This window comes from Eleutherodactylus coqui, chromosome 2 (genome assembly GCF_035609145.1).
Source record: "Eleutherodactylus coqui strain aEleCoq1 chromosome 2, aEleCoq1.hap1, whole genome shotgun sequence".
NCBI classification, from domain to species: Eukaryota; Metazoa; Chordata; class Amphibia; order Anura; family Eleutherodactylidae; genus Eleutherodactylus; species Eleutherodactylus coqui.
In genome coordinates this window covers 163,634,365-163,653,471 of record NC_089838.1, presented here as the reverse complement: position 1 = coordinate 163,653,471, position 19,107 = coordinate 163,634,365, and the positions used below count along the sequence as shown (strand labels likewise).

The following is a 19,107-nucleotide window of genomic DNA, read 5'->3' as shown; positions in this document are numbered from 1 at the left end:
GGGATGTCACTGGGGACATGATCACTGTCATCCAATGGATGCGATCGGTGAGAGGAGATGAAACTTTTTACCGGAGGCCTCCGTATTTGCACACTGACACGATCCTCCTCCGTGAACTTTCCCGGATTCTGCACATGCGACCGCCGGCAAAACACCGGACACATGCGCAGAAGTCGGGGAGCCCAGGAAACTTAAAATCTCCTTACTCCCAGCGACCAATGGTCGCCGAGAGCCTGGAGCAGTGACGGGTGGCCTCGTTGAGCGGTCCCCGGTCACGTGATAAAAAGGTAGTGATCTACCTTTGGCCGGTCTCACATGACCAGATAGGAATTACGGATTCCGCATGCGTCTGATCCGTGGTAATACGCAGATCAATCACATTGGATTACACAATTCCGCTCACATTAGTGGGTCGGAATTGCGTAATCCACTCGCAGAAAAGAGAACGCAGCATGTTCTATTTTACCGCGGATATCCGCAACATAGAGCCCATTGTGCTCCATGGTCGCGGATATACCCGCAGCCCATATGCAACTACCTTGTATACGGGCTGCGGGTCCCCGTGTCATCGCTAAGCGACGGTGCGGGAAATACAACAACAAAAAAATATATACTGCACATAACCGCCTGTGTGAGTAGGCAGTTATGCGCAGAACATTACGCGGCCGTACACAGGGTCACGGCCGGGATCCGCTGCGGGCCTCCGCAAAGCGGATTCCGCCTACGGCTGCGTGAGCCCGGCGTTGTTCAGACCGCTACCTGTAATCCGTAATTTACAAGAAGCCACGGAAACGTTCGCCTTCATGCAGTTCCAGGAGCAGCTTGTTGAGCGCCTTCTGTGTGAGACCGCTGCACCGCAGCAAGCTTACGGAGACTCACAGAGCGCCACTTTTTACACCCAATACCCGCTACTGAGGTCACGAAATACCCCCAAAAAACATGAGAGGAGGGGGGATACACGGTTATATTGCCCCATGGGCCCATTCCAACCAGCCTCCGTAATTACCCCTGTCTTTGGAAATACTACACAGTTCACATTATTCCTTTTATCTAAGATTTGGGGAGCGCCGAAAAGGGCGCGGGGGGGGGGGGGATTTTTTTAAGGTGTCAATTTTTATTCCGCACAAGTGGGCAATGGGAACTGGAATTTATTCAGTTGTACCCTGCAATCCAACGGGTGTTCCCTCCATTATGGGCCTAGCCATGTGTCCTGTAAGTAGATTAGGGCCACAATGGGTATGTTTTTGAACACGGGACAAACGGGGGGATCCATTTTGGGGTGAACGTCTTCATTCCTATGTACACTGTACAAAAAAAACAGTTTTTAAATTGACAAAATTGCCAAAAAAATGAAAATCGTAATTTTTTCCTTCTGCTTTGCTTAGATTTATTCAAATACTGTGGGGTCAAAATACGCAGTACACCCCTAGATGAATTCGTTAAGAGGTCTAGTTTTTAAAATGGGGTCATTTGTGGGGGTTCTTTATTGTTTTGGACGCTCAATGGCTCTATAAGTGGGCGATGGGGCCTGGAATGCTCCTTCCATTATAGGCCTAGCCATGTGTCCTTTAAGTAGATTAGGGCCACAAGGGGTATGGTTCTGAACACGGGACAAACAGGGGTATCCATTTTGGGGTGAGTCTTCATTTTGTATGTGTGCTGTACAAAAAAAACCAGTTTTTAAATTGATACGACTGCCAAAAAAATGAAAATTGTAATTTTTTTCCTACTGCTTTGCTTAGATTTATTCAAAAATTGTAGTGTAAAAATACACAGTACACTAGAGATGAGCGAACGTACTCGGATAGGCACTACTCGTCCGAGTAATGTGCCTTATCCGAGTACCGCTGTACTCGTGCAGAAAGATTCGGGACGCGCTGCGGAGCGGGGAGCTGCAGGGGAGAGCGGGGAGGAACGGAGGGGAGATCTTTCTCTCCTTCTCTCCCGCCCGCTCTGCCCCGCTCCCCGCTGCGACTCATCTGTCAGCAGCGGCGCTCCCCGAATCTTTCTGCACGAGTACAGCGGTACTCGGATAAGGCACATTACTCGGACGAGTAGTGCCTACCCGAGTACGTTCGCTCATCTCTACAGTACACCCCTACATAAATTCGTTAGGGGGTCTAGTTTTCAAAATGGGGTCATTTGTTGGGGTTCTCTGTCGTTTTGGCCGCTCAAGGGCTCTACAAGTGGGCAATGGGGCCTAAATCACCTTCATGCTAAATTTCTGTTCTGAAAGCCACCGACTACTCCTTTCATTTTGTGCATCCAGACAAAAGATTAGGGCCACAATGGGTATGTCTCTGAACACGGGACAAACAGGGGTATCTATTTTGGGGTGCAAGTCTTTATTCATGTGTGTGCTGTACAAAAAAAGCAGTTTTTAAAATGACAGAATTGCCAAAAAAACGAAAATCACATTTTTTTCCTTTTGCTTTGCTTGAATTCATTCAAAAACTGTGGGGTTAAAATGGGCAGTACACCCCTAGGTAAATTCGTTAAGGGGTCTAGTTTTCAAAATGGGGAATCACAGGGGCAGAAGTATGTCTAAGTATTAAGTGTTTAGAGCCCTTCACAGAACTAGACAATTAAAATATAACTTTTATTCTATAACTTAATAAAACTTATTCTTTCAGACGTGGGCTGACAGACAAACATAAAGACACAAAGTGAAGACAGAGGATGTATAGGTCAGGGTTGGTCCAGTGATTGGAGAAATGAATGGACTCCACCGTGACCTGAAACTAGTACGACTATCTATGTTAGATAAATAGATAGTAGGATATCTACTGGACTCAATAAATGGTCCTTGATATGGAGTAGATATCCAGAGTTACAATTGACACTTTATTATTATGTCCCCTGATATAATGATGCCTTAATATTAGGGTCTCAGTGAGAGAGCAAGTATCAGGCGTATAGTGACATTTTTATCACAATCAAATACTCTCAGACTCAAAGATGTCGTATTAAGAGCAATGAGACGATGGAAGCTCTAGTAGATGGGCAGATGGAAAAAATGTGCCTCAGAAGATGGAATACCTCGACGCGTTTCTCTACTGATGTGAACAGTAGTTCATCAGGAGCTGAAAGCTACTTATTGATAAGTACATTAGCTGGATTGCCCATAGATAAAAATGCTCAGAATAAAGCGTGTCAGGCCTCTGTCTAATTATTTGTGTGGTATCTAGTGATAGTATAGAGCAAATTATATACGGTATATAAGCTCGGTAGAGGAATATCTTCCGCTTATATCTATAGGGTAGATCAAGACTCTACGATAAAGATGATCAATGCATGCTGATAACTTTAGAGAGCTATCGCATAATAGCGATAGTGAATAGATCTAGCCTATTTGTTATTAAGGAAAAAGCGATGTAACAAATCAAACCTCTTTCCTCTTCTTTATGAGGTATAAGAGGGTGATATAAAGCGTAGTGACAGAGACAACCGTGCTAGTATAGCAATTAGTGAGGTTTTAGACTCTCTTAAATTTGGATTCCAAAGTGATCCAAAATACACTAATCGCAAACAAACGCTCTATATACTAACTGCAATAGTTAGATATGCTAAGCTATCTTCTCAGATAATGCGGTCTGAGATAGAACCAGCAAGCAAAGATACCAAACAAAATAAAGATGAAAGGACAGAGTGATAGAGCCTGTAACTCTGATGGTGAGTTAAGGCATATGACTGCAAGCCCAAGGTAGTGCCAGATATATACCCTACAGACCATCCCCCAAGTAGGTGGGTAACGAGAATAGACCAATGCCCTGCTTTGATGGGAGGAGTTAGGGTCTCAGATCCTGAGATGCATAAAAAACACCAACACAGTTACCTATATGGCGAGATGGAGATGATCCCACAAGAACACATGTATTAGCATCCACCTGTAATGTCTGATCACTCCAGTATGCGGTGTATTCGAGGATTAAGTCCATGATAAGAGCCCCGCTGTGCGCTAGCAATCGCGCATGCGCACGCCGCTGCGTGACGTCATCGCGTCGATCACGTGACCGCAGCGCGGCGCTGGATGATGTAGGGGAAAGATCATGTGAGCCGCTGCCTGTCTGGGCGGTGCACAGAGATGTGTATTGCTCGTTGTCATGGAGAGTCACATGACACAGTGACAACCCGATCATGTGACTCAATACATAGGAAAGTTTTCAAAATGGGGTCACTTGTGGGGGTTCTCTTTGGTTTTGACCGCTCAAGAGCTCTACAAAAGTGCTATGGGGCCTAAAACGCCTTGAGGAAAATTTATGTTCTGAAAACCACCGACTACTCCTTTCGTTTTGGGCCCCGTTGTGCATCCAGACATAAGATTAGGGCCACAATCGGTATATCTCTGAACACGGGACAAACAGGGGTATCCATTTTGGGGTGCAAGGCTTCATTCATGTGTGTGCTGTACAAAAAAAGCTGTTTTTAAAATGACAGAATTGACAAAAAAACGAAAATCACAATTTTTTCCTTTTGCTTTGCTTGAATTCATTCAAAAACTGTGGGGTCAAAATGGGCAGTACACCCCTAGATAAATTCGTTAAGGGGTCTAGTTTTCAAAATGGGGTCACTTGTGGGGGTTCTCTTTGGTTTTGGCCATTCAAGAGCTCTACAAAAGTGCTATGGGGCCTAAAACGCCTTCAAGGAAAATTTATGTTCTGAAAGACACCGACTACTCCTTTCATTTTGGGCCCCGTTGTGCATCCAGACATAAGATTAGGGCCACAATAGGTATGTCTCTGAACACGGGAGAAACGGGGGTATCCATTTTGGGGTGTAAATCCTCATTTTCATGGGCACTATAGGAAAAAAATATGTCTTTAAAATGACATATTTGCAAAAATATGAAATTTTATTTTTTCTCCTCTAAATTGAATTAATTCCTGAAAAAAACTGGTAGGGTCAAAATACTCATGACCCCCCTCAGTGAATACATTAAGGGGTGTAGTTTTTAAAATGGGGTCATTTGGGGGGTATCTATTATTCTGACACTCATGAGCCTTTGCAAACTTGGCTTGGTGCAGGAAAACAAAGTGTTCCTCAAAATGCTGAAAAGTAATGTTAAATTTGTACGTCCTCTAAATGGTTAAAAAAAACACAGGTTTTTCAAGTGTGCATTCAGAATAAAGTAAACAGATGGAAATATATATCTTATCAAAAATTTGTACAGTATGTTTGAACATATTTGAGATATTACGGTTGAAAATGTGAAAAAATGACAATTTTTTCAAAATTTTTCCAATATTGGTACTTTTAATAAATATACACAAATTATATCGGTCTCTATATCATGTCTACAACGTGGCGAAAAAACAATGTCAGAATCACTTGGATATGTAAAGCCTTTATGGAGTTATGCTACGTTGAACGACGCATGTCAGATTTCCAAAATTTGGCTCCGCCACTAAGGGGTTAATAAAAATATTACATTACCAAAGTTCAGCCGCGTGTATTTAACGTGCAGTTATTTCAGTTCCTTGCAAACAGAAGTGATGCGGCTTCCTGCACCACTACAGTATCTAAAACTTGCACCTGGCCTAGACCTTCAACTGTATAACTCCAGCCAAGGGATATAATGGGACTTGGGTTGTATAGTACTGTTGTAGAATGAATTGGAAAAGTTGCACAACTGCCTTGGATTGAACTGGTGACTGTCTGCGCCCAGGACTGTGGCCCTAGCCATAAGTCTATGACTAGCCACACAACTACATTGCATCAACGTCAGATACAGAATAGCACACATGCCCTAATTCATTCCTATGGATGTGCCTATTGCCTAAGCTGTGCCACAGATACTGCAGACTGCGTTCACACGTGGGGTTTCTGTTGAGGTTTTTAATTGCGGTTATTCCACAATTAAAAACTGCATCAAAAAACAGCAAGCAGGTATTAACAACCGTAATGATAGGTCAACAATAGTAAAGTCCCATAAAAACCCTTTTAAGTATAAAATTATGTGGAAGGCTTCATTAATGTACAATATTTGTAGCCTGAGGTATGGAACAGCATTGTGAGTGCACTCAAGATGGTTTGTCCCTTCTCTGCTTTATAAGCTGAGGGAAGACTCTTGTCTGACAGCCATGTTTCTAGGGATGCAGTGCTTAACAACCAGCATCCTTGCATTGGAGCAGTGAGACAACATATCTTTAGCAAGCAGTTTGCCTCATACTTTCAGAGTTGCAACTGAAAATGGTGCTAGGAGGCTCGGCAAGACAAACCTGGGCAAACTTAGTTTTCTCCAAATCTTACTGCCATGATACATTGATTTCTTAAAGCACTTTATTTTAGCTCACCCTCGGCAGGTTGTGTATTCTGCACTTTTCTTCCAGTCTCCAGCACTCTGACAACACTCTGTGTCCTGCAGTTAATGGGGCAGACTTACAACTACCACCATAAAGAAAAACTGTATTACTTACCTATAGCTACCAATCGCAGCACAGCTTTCATTTCATTTTCTGCTCTGTGATTGGTTGTTAGGAGCAGGAAAGACAGTTTTTCTTTTTGTCAACTGTCATAAATCTACCCCATTAACTGCAGGACACAGAGTGTTGTCAGAGTGCTGGTCATGTGACCTGGAGGCTGGGAAAGAAGTGCAGAATACACAACCTAGAAGGGACGAGCTACAGAACTGGATTCTTCACAGCATTTACAAAAAAAAACAAACCAGAGTGCTTCTTCAATACATCTCAGCAGTGAACTCATTTAAAGATCCAATTTACTATCAACACTTTCTAAATCCGTGTTTTATAAATGAGCAATATGTGAGACATAACGGTCATGCCAACTAAATATTAGAAATGACCCTAGATATCCGCAAGAAAGTTAAACTAATAGTTAAAATAAGTTCACCTTTTCAAAGAGCAGGTCACTAAGTGATTGGGCAAATTCTCCATCTTCCATTAGCAAAAAATGTCTTAATGCTTCAAAATGTTTTTCCATCTTCAGTTCAACAAAGTAGTAATCCACTACAGCTTTGTTCACTAGAGAAACACTAGAAAATAAAAGCAGATTCAAGAAGCCATGATTTCCCCCAAAAATATGCACAAAATATTTAAATTCAAGTGGACTATACAGCATTTTATTGTCTCTTGATTACAGCAATGGAAAAGCTGTTGTGATCCAAGACAACCTCCTAAGTAGCAGCACATGTGAAAAAGACTTGGGTATACTAAGAGATCACAGACTGAACATGAGTCAATAGTGTGATGCAGTAACAAAAAAGGCAAACACAATTTTGGGATGTATTAAGAGAAGCATAGAGTCTAGATCACAGGAGGTAATTATCCCCCTCTACTCTTCCTTAGTCAGACCTCATCTGGAATACTGCGTCCAGTTCTGGGCACCCCACTTTAAAAAAGACATAGACAAACTGGAGCAAGTTCAGAGAAGAGTTACCAAGATGGTGGGTGGTCTGAAAGCCATGTCGTATGAGGAACGGTTAAAGGATCTGGGAATGTTTAGCTTGTAAAAAAGAAGGCTGAGAGGAGACTTAATAGCTGTCTACAAATATCTGAAGGGCTGTCACAGTGCAGAGGGATCAGCCCTATTCTCATTTGCACAAGGAAGGACTAGAAGCAATGGGATGAAACTGAAAGGGAGGAGACACAGATTAGATATTATAAAAAACCTTCTGACAGCGAGCGTGATGAATGAGCGTAACAGGTTACCACGGGAGGTGGTGAGTTCTATTTCAATGAGTTCAAACAAAGGCTGGACAAATATCTGTCTGGGATGATTTGGTGATCCTACATTGAGCTGGGGGTTGGAACCAATTTCCAAATCTACAATTCTTTGATTCCTTTCGTTAAGCAGGTGCATATTCTTAAAGAAAACAGGAATGGATCCCAGCACACAGCAGTAGGAAACTATTTAGGCCCAATTCACACTGGCGTATTTGCACTGTGGGATCCGGAGCGAGCGTTCGCCTCTGGATCCCACTGCAAATACTGCAGATAGAGCATGCTAAGCAAAACGCTTTTCCATCACCACCAGTGGAAATCAACTGGGATTTTCCACTCGTGAGAGGGAAATTGCAGCATGTCCTATTATGGTGCAAGCCTCACGCAGGCTCGCACGGATGGCTTCCATTGCAGTCAATAGAAGCCATCCGTCCTATGGCAAGTCGGGTTGCTCCGTGCCATCGCAACTCTCTGCTCTGCGCATGAGCGGTGGCGACAAGACAAGTACAGGGGGGAAAAACACAATGCTGGGGCACAGGGTCTGATTCCACTGCGCAATCTCGCAGTCGGAATCCGACCCAGCCGTGTGCATTTGGGCTTACTTTGGAAAAAGATTTTTGGATATTCAGTTTTGTCATTAAAATGAAAAAGTTAAAAATGGACTTAAAACAGCATATGCACACAATGTACAGAGAACTGGGAGATGTAAAGGGTAGGTTGTATTTACAGAACTGACCTGGATACAATTGGAGCAGTAACAGAATATTTCATCAGCACTGGTAGAGAGAGAAGTTCTATTAGTTGGACAGTAGTTTCATCAGTAGCCGACTCTATGTCAGGGTCCACAGGGAAGGAGAACTCTCGTGGCATTACATGACCAAGCATGTGGAGAACTGGAGGCTTTGCTGTAGGCCATAAATCAGTAGGAAAGTAAGCAAAATATTTTCATTGCCCTTTTTTTGTAACAATAAAACAAAGGAAAAAAATCAAGAGCATTAATAAGGAAAGCAAAGTCAAGAGCGACCCGGAGCTTACACATTATGTCATAGGTGTCTTGATATTTTTCAAGGCAATAGCTGTCTGCCAGTGTCTGTAGATAAATCTGCTGCTTCTGCCAGGCGTCATCATTCATTCTCTCTCCTTCTTCAGGAAGATCCGCACACGGGCGGCCTGAATCCTGCGTGTTGTCCTCTGCTCCTAATTGCATGTCGTTTAAAGTGTCACTCTGATGAAATAAAAACAAAAAAATTCCAGTTACTTATTTGCAAACTTTGCTCCAAGTTTGTGAACCCCTTATTCTATGACCTGCACACCCAGCAGTTATACTTCTCTCTTTAGGTTATATTCTTATTTCTGCTTTTGGAAGAAAAGTCATAAAAAAAACTGCATCAAAACTGTGAAATTAGCCATTGTGTGCAGGCTTCTGAAGAACAAACGCTGCTGAAAGCTGTAAACATGCTGGGAATTAAAATTTCCCAAAGACCTTATAATCAATGTGGTTAAGATCTATACGAACTAAGGGGCTTTTTACACAGACCAATATTTGAATTAAATTAGCAACAATCATCAAATTTAGCACTTGGTTAACTAGGCTTTTATACAATATGGGGGGACAGGCGATTATCCATCAAATCATTCGGCTCCGTTCACTTACACATTATTGTAGATTAAACCATTGCAACCAGGATCCCAGCGGTTTAGTCAAAAAACTTAAACTGCCAGATAAGGGAATAACTAGGAGTCCTCAAACGGCCACTACAGCGAATACACATTTTTCCATGCCTGTCCCCCTCACCTGATTGCCTGTCACACTCTGAAGGTCTGGACTGTTTATTGCAGCCACTTCCCTGCAGTGCTGCCTCCTGTCTGATGAGATTGAGAGTGAATTCTTTTACTTTCAGTCTCACTTCCCCATTGATGCATCAGCACAGAATTAGCTGAGGTTATACCATTTTTTGCTTGCTGGGGAGACAGTTTAGTTGTCATTACCTTCTATATTCACCTAAATAAGCTACAGACCATAAATATACAGTCAGGAGGATGAGTTGTGATTGCCTCTCTTATAACTGTGTGACAGGAGCTGTGTGATCATCATCAGTATATATCCTCCTGTAGACAGTTTTGTGGTAGGTGCATGTATGTAACAGCATCACACACACGCTATGAAAATGACTCAATCTGAGAACACATAAACCTAAGTAGAACTGAGTTGGTCACAACTGAGATCACATGACCATCTGAGGGGGAAAGAAAAAAAAAAAGAGGCCAGGAGTTCCGGACGGAAAGAAATCACTACCCAAGGTAACACTAGTTCACTTATATATACTGGAGGGATAGCTACTAGAGATGAGCGAACGTACTCGTTTAGGGCAATTACACGATCGAGCATCGCTTTTTTCAAGTAACTGCCTACTCGGGTGAAAAAGATTCAGGGGGCGCCGTGGTGGAGCGGGGGGTAGCAGTGGGGAGCTCTCCCCCCCCCCCCCCCCCCCCACTCCCTCTGCAACACCCCGCTCACCCCCGGCGCCCCCCGAATCTTTTCGCCCGATTAGGCAGTTACTCGAAAAAAAGCGATGCTCGATCGAGTAAATTGCCCTAAATGAGTACGTTCGCTCATCTCTACTAGCTACATAATGAATGAATTTTATAAAATTACCGAAATGGGTCCTTTTATATGGGATTCAAGGCCCCTCTTAAGCCCACCCAAAGTGATTTTCCAATTGTTGGCAGAAATCCCCTTCACTGCCAAAAATGATTATTTTTTGGACAGTACAAAAGATGCAATCAGCAGAGGAGCAAGTGTTTAACTGTTCATTGGCTGAACGCTCTACTGTTTACATGGGACGTTCTTTGGGTGAACGAGCGTCCTAACAAATGCTCGTTCATGTCACTGGCCAGTGTAAAAGGCCTAACAAGGGGTTGGTCTGCCCTCTTTTGCACTGCTGACCTCTAGATAGGTCATCAGTAGTTGTTGGATGGGGGCTGCCGTATCAGCTGATCGTTCGGCCCGCTGACAGTGGGCTAGATGTTGTCATCAGTGACCAGCATGAGAAGTGTGGGCACTGGCTTCACTTCTATAGCGATCAATGGGCGAGCCATGCTGCTACTCCACTTCCTGCTTCTTTCCTGGTCAGGACGTCCCATCCAGTTCCGACCAGGAGAGGAGCGGGAAGGGGAGTAGTAGAATGGCTCTCCCATTGATTTCAATGGGAGAGAAGACAGTGCTCGCACTTTTTCCCCCCCGAGTCCGGCCTGCTAGTCTGGACAGTGAGCTGGACAATTAGCTGATGGCCGATTAGCCAAGTGGCGGTGGAAAAGTGGGCAGCAAACCCCTTTAATATATAGCTTTACTAAAGCACACATTTACAGTGACTAGGCTGCTATAAATTAGATTATTATGACGTTTAATTCAATTTTATTTAGGGACACAGGAGCACTTTAATGTCTTTGAGGTGATTTCATGGTAAATCACCTTTGCTGCTTGCTGTTGTCTAGTTATAGTGATCTGGAGTGCATTTCTGTCTTATTTTGGTTTATAAGCACCTGAAATAGATGATGAGAAAACAGACTACATTATTTTGTTCTTAGAACACAGTGTCTTACCTTAATGATAGTTGGAGAACCAGGAGAAGCCGGCTTGCTGTCTTCAAATAGGTTTTCTGCTAGTAGAAAAAAAATTTAAATATGGCTATACAGTAATAAAAACTGCATATGTCAATATGATAAAGTATTGACTTTTTTTTTTAATTACATGCATGTATTTTGGGATAACCTTTTTGCATCGTAAATTAAAAATTTGCACTATTTGTCTTCTGCAGCTTCTTTTTCTTTTAATCAGATCATTTTTAATGAAATTAGTTTTAACCCTTTCCAATCCAATGTCGGGCCTGCCCCGACATCATCATTTCCCTCGCCAGCTCCGATGTCGGGGCAGGCCCGACACTGCAGTGCAGGAGTGCATCTGCACCCGATCATCAGACACATCGGGTGCAGATGCACTCCTGCACAGATCCTCCGCAAGGACCCCGAGGAGAAGGCAGAAAGGGTTTTTAACCCTTTCTGCCTTCTCCTTTACACATTACATAGCGCTCAATTAGCGCTATGTAATGCACAGAGATTCCGGCCAGCGATCATGTGACCGCCAGTGTTACCTGACCCCCAGCAGTCGCATGAACGCCGAGCCGGGAGCCTGCATCGTGGGGGGGCCTGCTTACCTGTCTGGCGTCTTCCGCATTCTCCCTTCTGCCTCCCGGCCCGGCGATCATGTTACCGCTGGGTGCCACCTGACCCCAGCGGTCACATGATCGCCGAGTCGGGAGGCAGAAGGGAGAATGCGGAAGACGCCGGACAGGTAAGCAGGTCCCTCCACGGTGCAGTGAACACCTGCACCCTCCTGAACTCTGTCAGTTTAGGAGGGTGCAGGGAAAATGTATTTTTTCTCATCCATTCTCCCAAGCTCCAATTTATTTGGAGCTGGGGAGAATGGATGAGAAAAAATAAATGGATTGGAAAGGGTTAATACAGCAGCACATAATTTCTATGCATTAATATATAGTATTTTACCCAACCAAAATAGTAGAATGAAATAGAATTATATTTAAAACAGGTTAAACCCTCCGCCATCCCTAACAAAACAAAAACAAAAAATGAAGGACTAAGGCCACTCGCACACATGTTGTCGGCAAAACGCTGCAATTTTGATCCTGGCACTTTGCCGCGATTTTACTTTAGTTTTCAAAGTCAGGTTCCTGCCTCCGACAGCGGGGTTTAGCGCATCCTATCATTGTGTTGATGATCTGCCTATCTAAATAATTTTGCGTGAGCGCAAACAACTGAATGAATTAGTGGTGACGTCACTCACTCGTTCAAATGAGAATTGGCTTCTGTAAATGGGGTTTTAGTCAAACAGCCACTTTATTGATATAATCGCCCACTGTTGGGTGGGCAGGCTGCATCTAATGGTCAGTAATCAGTTTCTGTGCCTGATATAGAGTTTTCTGAATTTTGATTTCTTGTTCCATAACAACCTCCTAAATATCGTATGAAATCTAAAAATAAGAAAAGGGATCGTGATGGAAGCCAAACTGGAGAGTTGTGAAGTATATAAAGGAATCGTGGCACCAGAACCATTTTAAAAAGATTTTGCCTACCAATATTCAACAAGGTGAGGCAATTCCAAACCTTGACCTTATCCTCAAACTTGAATATAAATGGTGGCAAATCAGGAGAAATAAAATCTCAGGGCTTAGAAGATACCACAACTCCCAAGTATTTGATTTCCTTCACCATCTGAGGTTGCATATGTTCCAATGAAAAATCTGCCAGCAAGGGATCTAAGGGAAAAATAACAGATTTCCTCCAATTAATAGTACAACCTGACATCTTATCAAATATATCAAAAATAGACATAACAGGACCTGTAGGTTTAAGCCTCATTTACACGCAATGACTACCCCCCAAAATTAGTTCAAATGATGGCGCTGAGCAATAATCATCGTTCACTCTATGGCTAAACGATGATTTTTAGGTGAGCATAATATCCATCGTTCAGCCTGAGAGAGATAGCAGGGACCACAAACAGTGTTCTCTATGGGGGCAGCTGATTACATTGTATTCAGCTGGCAGCCCTTGTGAAGACACTGCAGCTGAATGCAAAGTCCAAACAACATGCTGGGATTGGCAAACAGCTGCTGGAGGCTCATTTACATGCAAATGAAGTTGATAAAGTGCTAATGGCATTAGTGCCCATTAGTACTTTATGCAAAATGATCGCTAGAACTGTCAATCTTTCAATTGTTTGAAAGATTGTCTTTGCGTGTAAATGAGCCTTAACTTAAGGTGCATTTACACCACTAAGATGATTGCTCAAAAGATGGCTTTTGAGCAATCATTTTGCATAAACTACTACTTGGTACTAATGACTATTAGTACCAATTAGTAGTGTGTGAGCAGCCGGGTTTTGTATTCAGGAAACAGACCACCTGCTGTTCCCTGATTACAGTCTCTTTGTCCTGTCGCGGGGCTGACCGCTAAGAGAATGCAATCAGCTGTAATCAGCGCTCCCTGGGCAGAACACAGCATGCAGTCCTGCTTAACAGCTGTTCTGCCAAACAATGGTTTTCATGCAGAGCTGAAATTTATCATTCGGCAGAAATGTGAAAGATCAACACATTTACACACAACAATTATTGCTCAAAAGATGGCTTCTGAGGGAATTTTGAGCAATCATTGTGTCTAAATGGGCCTTTACATCCCCCATACACAACAACAGATCAGGAAGAGACAAATCCTTTCCCAGTTTTAGGAATTAAGACAATTTAAGCATCTGTTTTTGATGATGGAAGTATGCCGTAACGCAATAATTCATTGAAAGCCGTAAAATGTGGTAGAAGCAGATCGTGATAATGTTTAAAAAAATCATTTTGGAGGCCAATTGTTAGAAACATCATCCAGGAACAGAGCCAAACTAGCAGGATAGGTGGGAGTTCTCCTGGTGTGCCTCCACCGCTCACATCATGCTCTGCAGCTTCTACATATCATTGTATATAGACACTGCAGTCTAATGGCCCTTTTACACGGCCCGACAGTCTGCTAAACAACTGCATGTGCGCCGATGTCACAGCTAAGATAGGCAGCACTCGTGCAAAGCGTTTAGACAGACTTCTTGCAGGATGGCTGAATCTCGCTCAGCGCTGCACCTTCTCAGTGAAGCGCTGAGTGGGCAGCATTTACACGCAACGAGAAGCCAGCTATGGTTTTTTCATAGAACATCTGCAAAAGATTAGTAAGCGATTTTTTTTTCGCATTTACACTGAACAATTATCACTCAAATGTGTTCGTTTGAGCGATAATCGTTATGTGTAAATGGGCCATTAGTCTTAACAGGAGATCCATCAGTGAAACTGGACTGATGGCTTAATTTTCAGCCCTCATCTCTTCTCTGCTGAACATTATTTTTCAATTTATGACCACTAAAAGAAAAAACTTTACAGATGTCATACATTTCATAGAATACCTAACCTATACAACATAAAACCTAATTAGGGGAAAACGCTTATTGCTAACCTTTCAAAATAAGAAGTTTTATGTAACTATGTTGTTGGTACATAAATAAAATGCATATGTAACAACCAACTAAGGTATGCAGCATTTACCTTCTTTAAGGTTTTCCTCCTCTTCTTTCACGGTCAGTTGTGAAACTACATTTGGTGTGTCAGAAGAACATGTGAGTTCAGGAGGAAGATCTTCTGTTTCTGGGGTTGTAGTCGTCATAGTGGAAGCCAATCTTTCACCATACAAAACACTCTGAACTGTAGAATCAGATGAATGACCAAGTCCTGGTTTCAGAGGTGGAGACACATTAGTGTGCACTGTGGGAGACCATTCTCCAATTTTAATGCTGGACTGAGAGGCATGACCAAAGGGACTCCAGCGTGGTTTAGACTGCTCAGAATCAGAAACAAGCTCTCCAAGCTGTATATGAGACTGAGAAACATGTCCATGAATATTATATCTAGGTTGTGTGGATGAAACATCAGAAACATTCTCTCCAATCTTGATATTGGCATCAGATGCATGCCCATGAACATTCCACCGCGGTCTAGCAGGCTTCACGTCCGACACATTTTCCCCAATCTTGATATTGGCATCAGATGCATGCCCATGAACATTCCACCGCAGTCTAGCAGGCTTCACGTCCGACACATTTTCCCCAATCTTGATATTGGCATCAGATGCATGCCCATGAACACTCTGCTTCGGTCTTGCAGCCTCTATCCCAGAAGCATACTCTCCTATCTTTATATGACTGTCAGAGACATGGCCATGAGCATGCCATCGAGCTTGATCAGGCTTGACTTCGGACATGTAGTCACCAATTTGTATATGGGAATCAGAAGAATGGCCATGCTGACTACGCTGCAGCTCCAGCACAACAGTATCAGGAACATATTCTCCAATTTTAATACTGGCATCTGATGCATGCCCATGTATATTCCAACGTGGCCTTCTAGGTTGTTCATTAGACACATACTCCCCAATCTGAATGTGCCCCTGAGAGACTTGTGTAAATGCCACTGGCTTCAAAACGGTGCTAAAGTCATAATCACTTACAGAGGCATCGGTAGATTGTTTATTCTCTGTGATTTTTGCAAGATCAGAACCGATATCTTGCAAGGCATCATCAATGTGAGACTGATCCCCAGCTATCTGCGTATCCTCTTTGTCTGTGGGTGGTACCGGAAGAAAATCTGCAAATTCCAAACCAGGTGAATGCACATTTTGGTTATCTGCCGCCTGGTCTGGTGAATGTAAGGAGTCCGTTTTCTCTGTTGCTTTTGAAGTTGCAGTGTTTTGCATACACATAAGACTCTCATCTCTCACTTCAGTACTATCCATAGTGCTTGAAGACATATTTTCAGTGAGTGTCTATTGAAAAGAAAATATGCATAATTAAAATATTCTCTTTTTTCCATTTTCAATTTTCCCTCCTCCCTTTTAAAAAAACTCCAATTCATTTATCCATCGTTGCCGCTGTCTTAGGGCTTGATTTTTGCGGGACGAGTTGTATTTTTCAATGGTACCATTTAATGTGCCATATAATGTACTGAAAAACTTTTTAAAAATTCTAAGTGCAGTGAAATTGAAAAAAACCTAAATACTGCCATCTTTGAGTGCGTCTTGTTTCTACGGCGTACACACTGCAACAAAAATGGGCCAGTACGATTACTACAAAACCAAATTTATATAGTTTTTTTTTTGGCTGCACTACTTTTATTTTTTTCAAAGATATTTAATTTTTTTAAATTAATTTCTGCCATCTTCTGACTGCAATAACGTTTTTACTTTTCTGCTGATATAGTTTTGCAATTTTGTACAGGACATCCTGTGGTTTCTGTTGCGATCATTCTGGAGTATATACAACTTTTTGATTGGTGTTCTTTATTTATTTTTTTCTGATGGCGTTTACCCTGCGGGGTAAATAACGCATTACTTTGATAGATCAGACTTTTATGGACGCAGCAATACCAAATATCTATTTTTGTTTTATTATTTAGATTCTTTTTAGCTCCCAGAGGGAACAAGAACGTGCGATGCTTTGATCACTCCTGCAGTATGATGTAATTACATTATAACGCAATCTAACAGGCATTCTATCAAGTCACGCTGCAGGCATTCTGCTATGACAGCCCTGGAGCCTTTCACAAGTCCCCCTGCTGCCATGACACCCGCACAGCAACCTGCGATTTCATCGCCGGTGACCGTACAGGACCTCGGAATATCGGTCAGGGGAATTAAATGCAGTTGTGAGAATTGACAGGGGCATTTAAAAGGTTAATAGCACCAACAAGCAGCGCGGCTTACTGGAGCTGTTGTGGGCGGGTGTAGGCTGTAAGAAACAGCAGGAAGCCACGATATATGGAGCTATATCGCCCTGCGATCTCTCTTCACACATACCCTGAAGCTGCAGGACGTAATTGTATGCCCTGCAACGTTAATGGGTTAATATAATACATACTATGTATTACACACAGATAGCAATAAACGAGGTTTAAACCGCTGAATATTTATGTTTCAAAGTGACAGGATTGGCTACTGTATGACTAAGGGCGTCTGCACAGGAGTATAATTCGACAGTGCGTGGCACGCAGCAACTATGCAATAACATTGCGTATTTGCTGTGGGCCGCTGATCGCCATACACCATCCTGGCTTGTATCTGTGCATAATATAGGCCAAGACAGAACATGCTGTGATCTTCAATGCACACGTATTTTGTGCAATGCGTGTGATCGGCAGTACACAATACACTAACAATATGTTCGCGTGAAGGAGCCCTAAAAGAGAGAAAGAAAGAGGCAATCTAAACATGTACTATTGCAAAGGTCTGCAAAAATTGCATGAAACGTTGCCATTAGAGATGAGTGAGTATACTCGCTAAGGCACATTACTCGAGCGAGTAGTGCCTTAGCCGAGTATCTCCCCACTCGTCTCTAAATATTCGGGGACCGGCGCTGGTGACAGGCGAGTTGCAGCGGGTAGCAGGGGGTAGCGGGGGGGAGAGAGGGAGAGGTCTCCCCTCCGGTCCTCCCCGCTCTCCTCCGCCGCGCCGCGCCCCGCCCCCCGAATCTTTAGAGACGAGCGACGAGATACTCGGCTAAGGCACCACTCGCTCGAGTAATGTGCCTTAGCGAGTATACTCGCTCATCTCTAGTTGCCATACAATTTCCTTATTTCTCAGAGTTGTGAAAATGTCTGTTCCCTTTACAAGACATCACAGATTGAAGGCCATACAAGACAAACACTGTCCTCTTTAGGGACGTATAGATGTCATAGATGGGAGGACTGCTCTCTATATGTGCATTTAACATAAATGTGGTCTAAATTAATGCATAAAGAATGTGTATAATTCATACCAAGACACAAGACAAACCTTATCCATTTGATCCTCCAGTGGAATACATGATGCAGATTCAGAGGTTTCTGGATGTAATTCTTGCTTAGATGAACCCACTGGATTCTGTTCAAGCAGTTCCTATATGTAAAGACACAAATCATCATCAGGGCATTGCAAAGACAGATTAATGAGGACTGTGCTAATCTACAATAAGAGCAAGAATCAGAAATACCTCTAAGCGTTTTTCATCATCCAATAAAAACTTCAAGCGAGCAGTCTCTAATTTATGACGTTGGAGCTTCCAAAGAGCTCTCTGTTCCTTCCGAGTGGCCTCCTCAGATAACTGGCTATAATGTTGAATTAGTTCTTGTCTATCATCAAAAGAATATTAGAAATTATTTTACTTACATTGGATATATACAGAAAAAGGATGTCTAAAATAACATGCAAGTGGCTAACTTGTATTTTGTTTTACATCAAGTCATTAAAATCAATCCATTAAAGAGATTGTGCCAACAGTGAAAGATGTCCACAAGATAGGGGATAACTTTCTTATTGGTGGGGGTCTGACTGCTAGGACCCCCACTAATCCAATAGGTCCCTGGATGAGTGAAGCAGTGGTCAGGAATGTGCACTACCTATCCATTCATTTAATTGGGACAGCTGGTGATAGCAAAGTGTTACTTACCGGAGCACCACAGCCTTCTTAACCCCTTAAGGACCCAGCTTTTTTGTACCTTAAGGACCAGACACTTTTTAGGCATTTTACCCATGTGATTGCTTTACTGCTCTATTTTTTTTTCCTTTAGCTACCAAAATAATTTTTTCTTTTTTTTTTTACATGACATAAAGGGTGGTTTTTAAAAATATCTTTTTCTCTTTTTTTCGGTTTTTTAGTTTTATTGGGGGTAAAAAGCTAAAAAAAAATGGTTATTTTTTTAAAATTAGTATATTTACACTAAAATAAAGTATGGGAACGGGTTCCTCATTTTTTTCCGGTCGTTTTGATATATAATATGTATGGTTTTGGATT

General features: G+C 42.5%; 1 protein-coding gene across 3 annotated transcripts in view; it reads right to left on the bottom strand.

Annotated features, from left to right (window-relative positions):
• Positions 1-19,107, bottom strand: part of TUBGCP6 (tubulin gamma complex component 6) — a 46,189-nt gene that overhangs the window by 4,711 nt on the left and 22,371 nt on the right. For 2 of the 3 annotated variants that reach the window (XM_066591872.1, XM_066591873.1), the window contains exons 15-21: positions 18,307-18,445; positions 18,111-18,212; positions 14,834-16,106; positions 11,283-11,341; positions 8,715-8,904; positions 8,416-8,584; positions 6,850-6,991 (exon numbers count right to left, since the gene is read on the bottom strand). In XM_066591872.1, coding sequence (XP_066447969.1) covers positions 6,850-6,991; positions 8,416-8,584; positions 8,715-8,904; positions 11,283-11,341; positions 14,834-16,106; positions 18,111-18,212; positions 18,307-18,445 — 2,074 coding nt within the window. The remainder of the gene's footprint in view (positions 1-6,849; positions 6,992-8,415; positions 8,585-8,714; positions 8,905-11,282; positions 11,342-14,833; positions 16,107-18,110; positions 18,213-18,306; positions 18,446-19,107) is intronic. The other variant, XM_066591874.1, reaches the window with a different exon arrangement.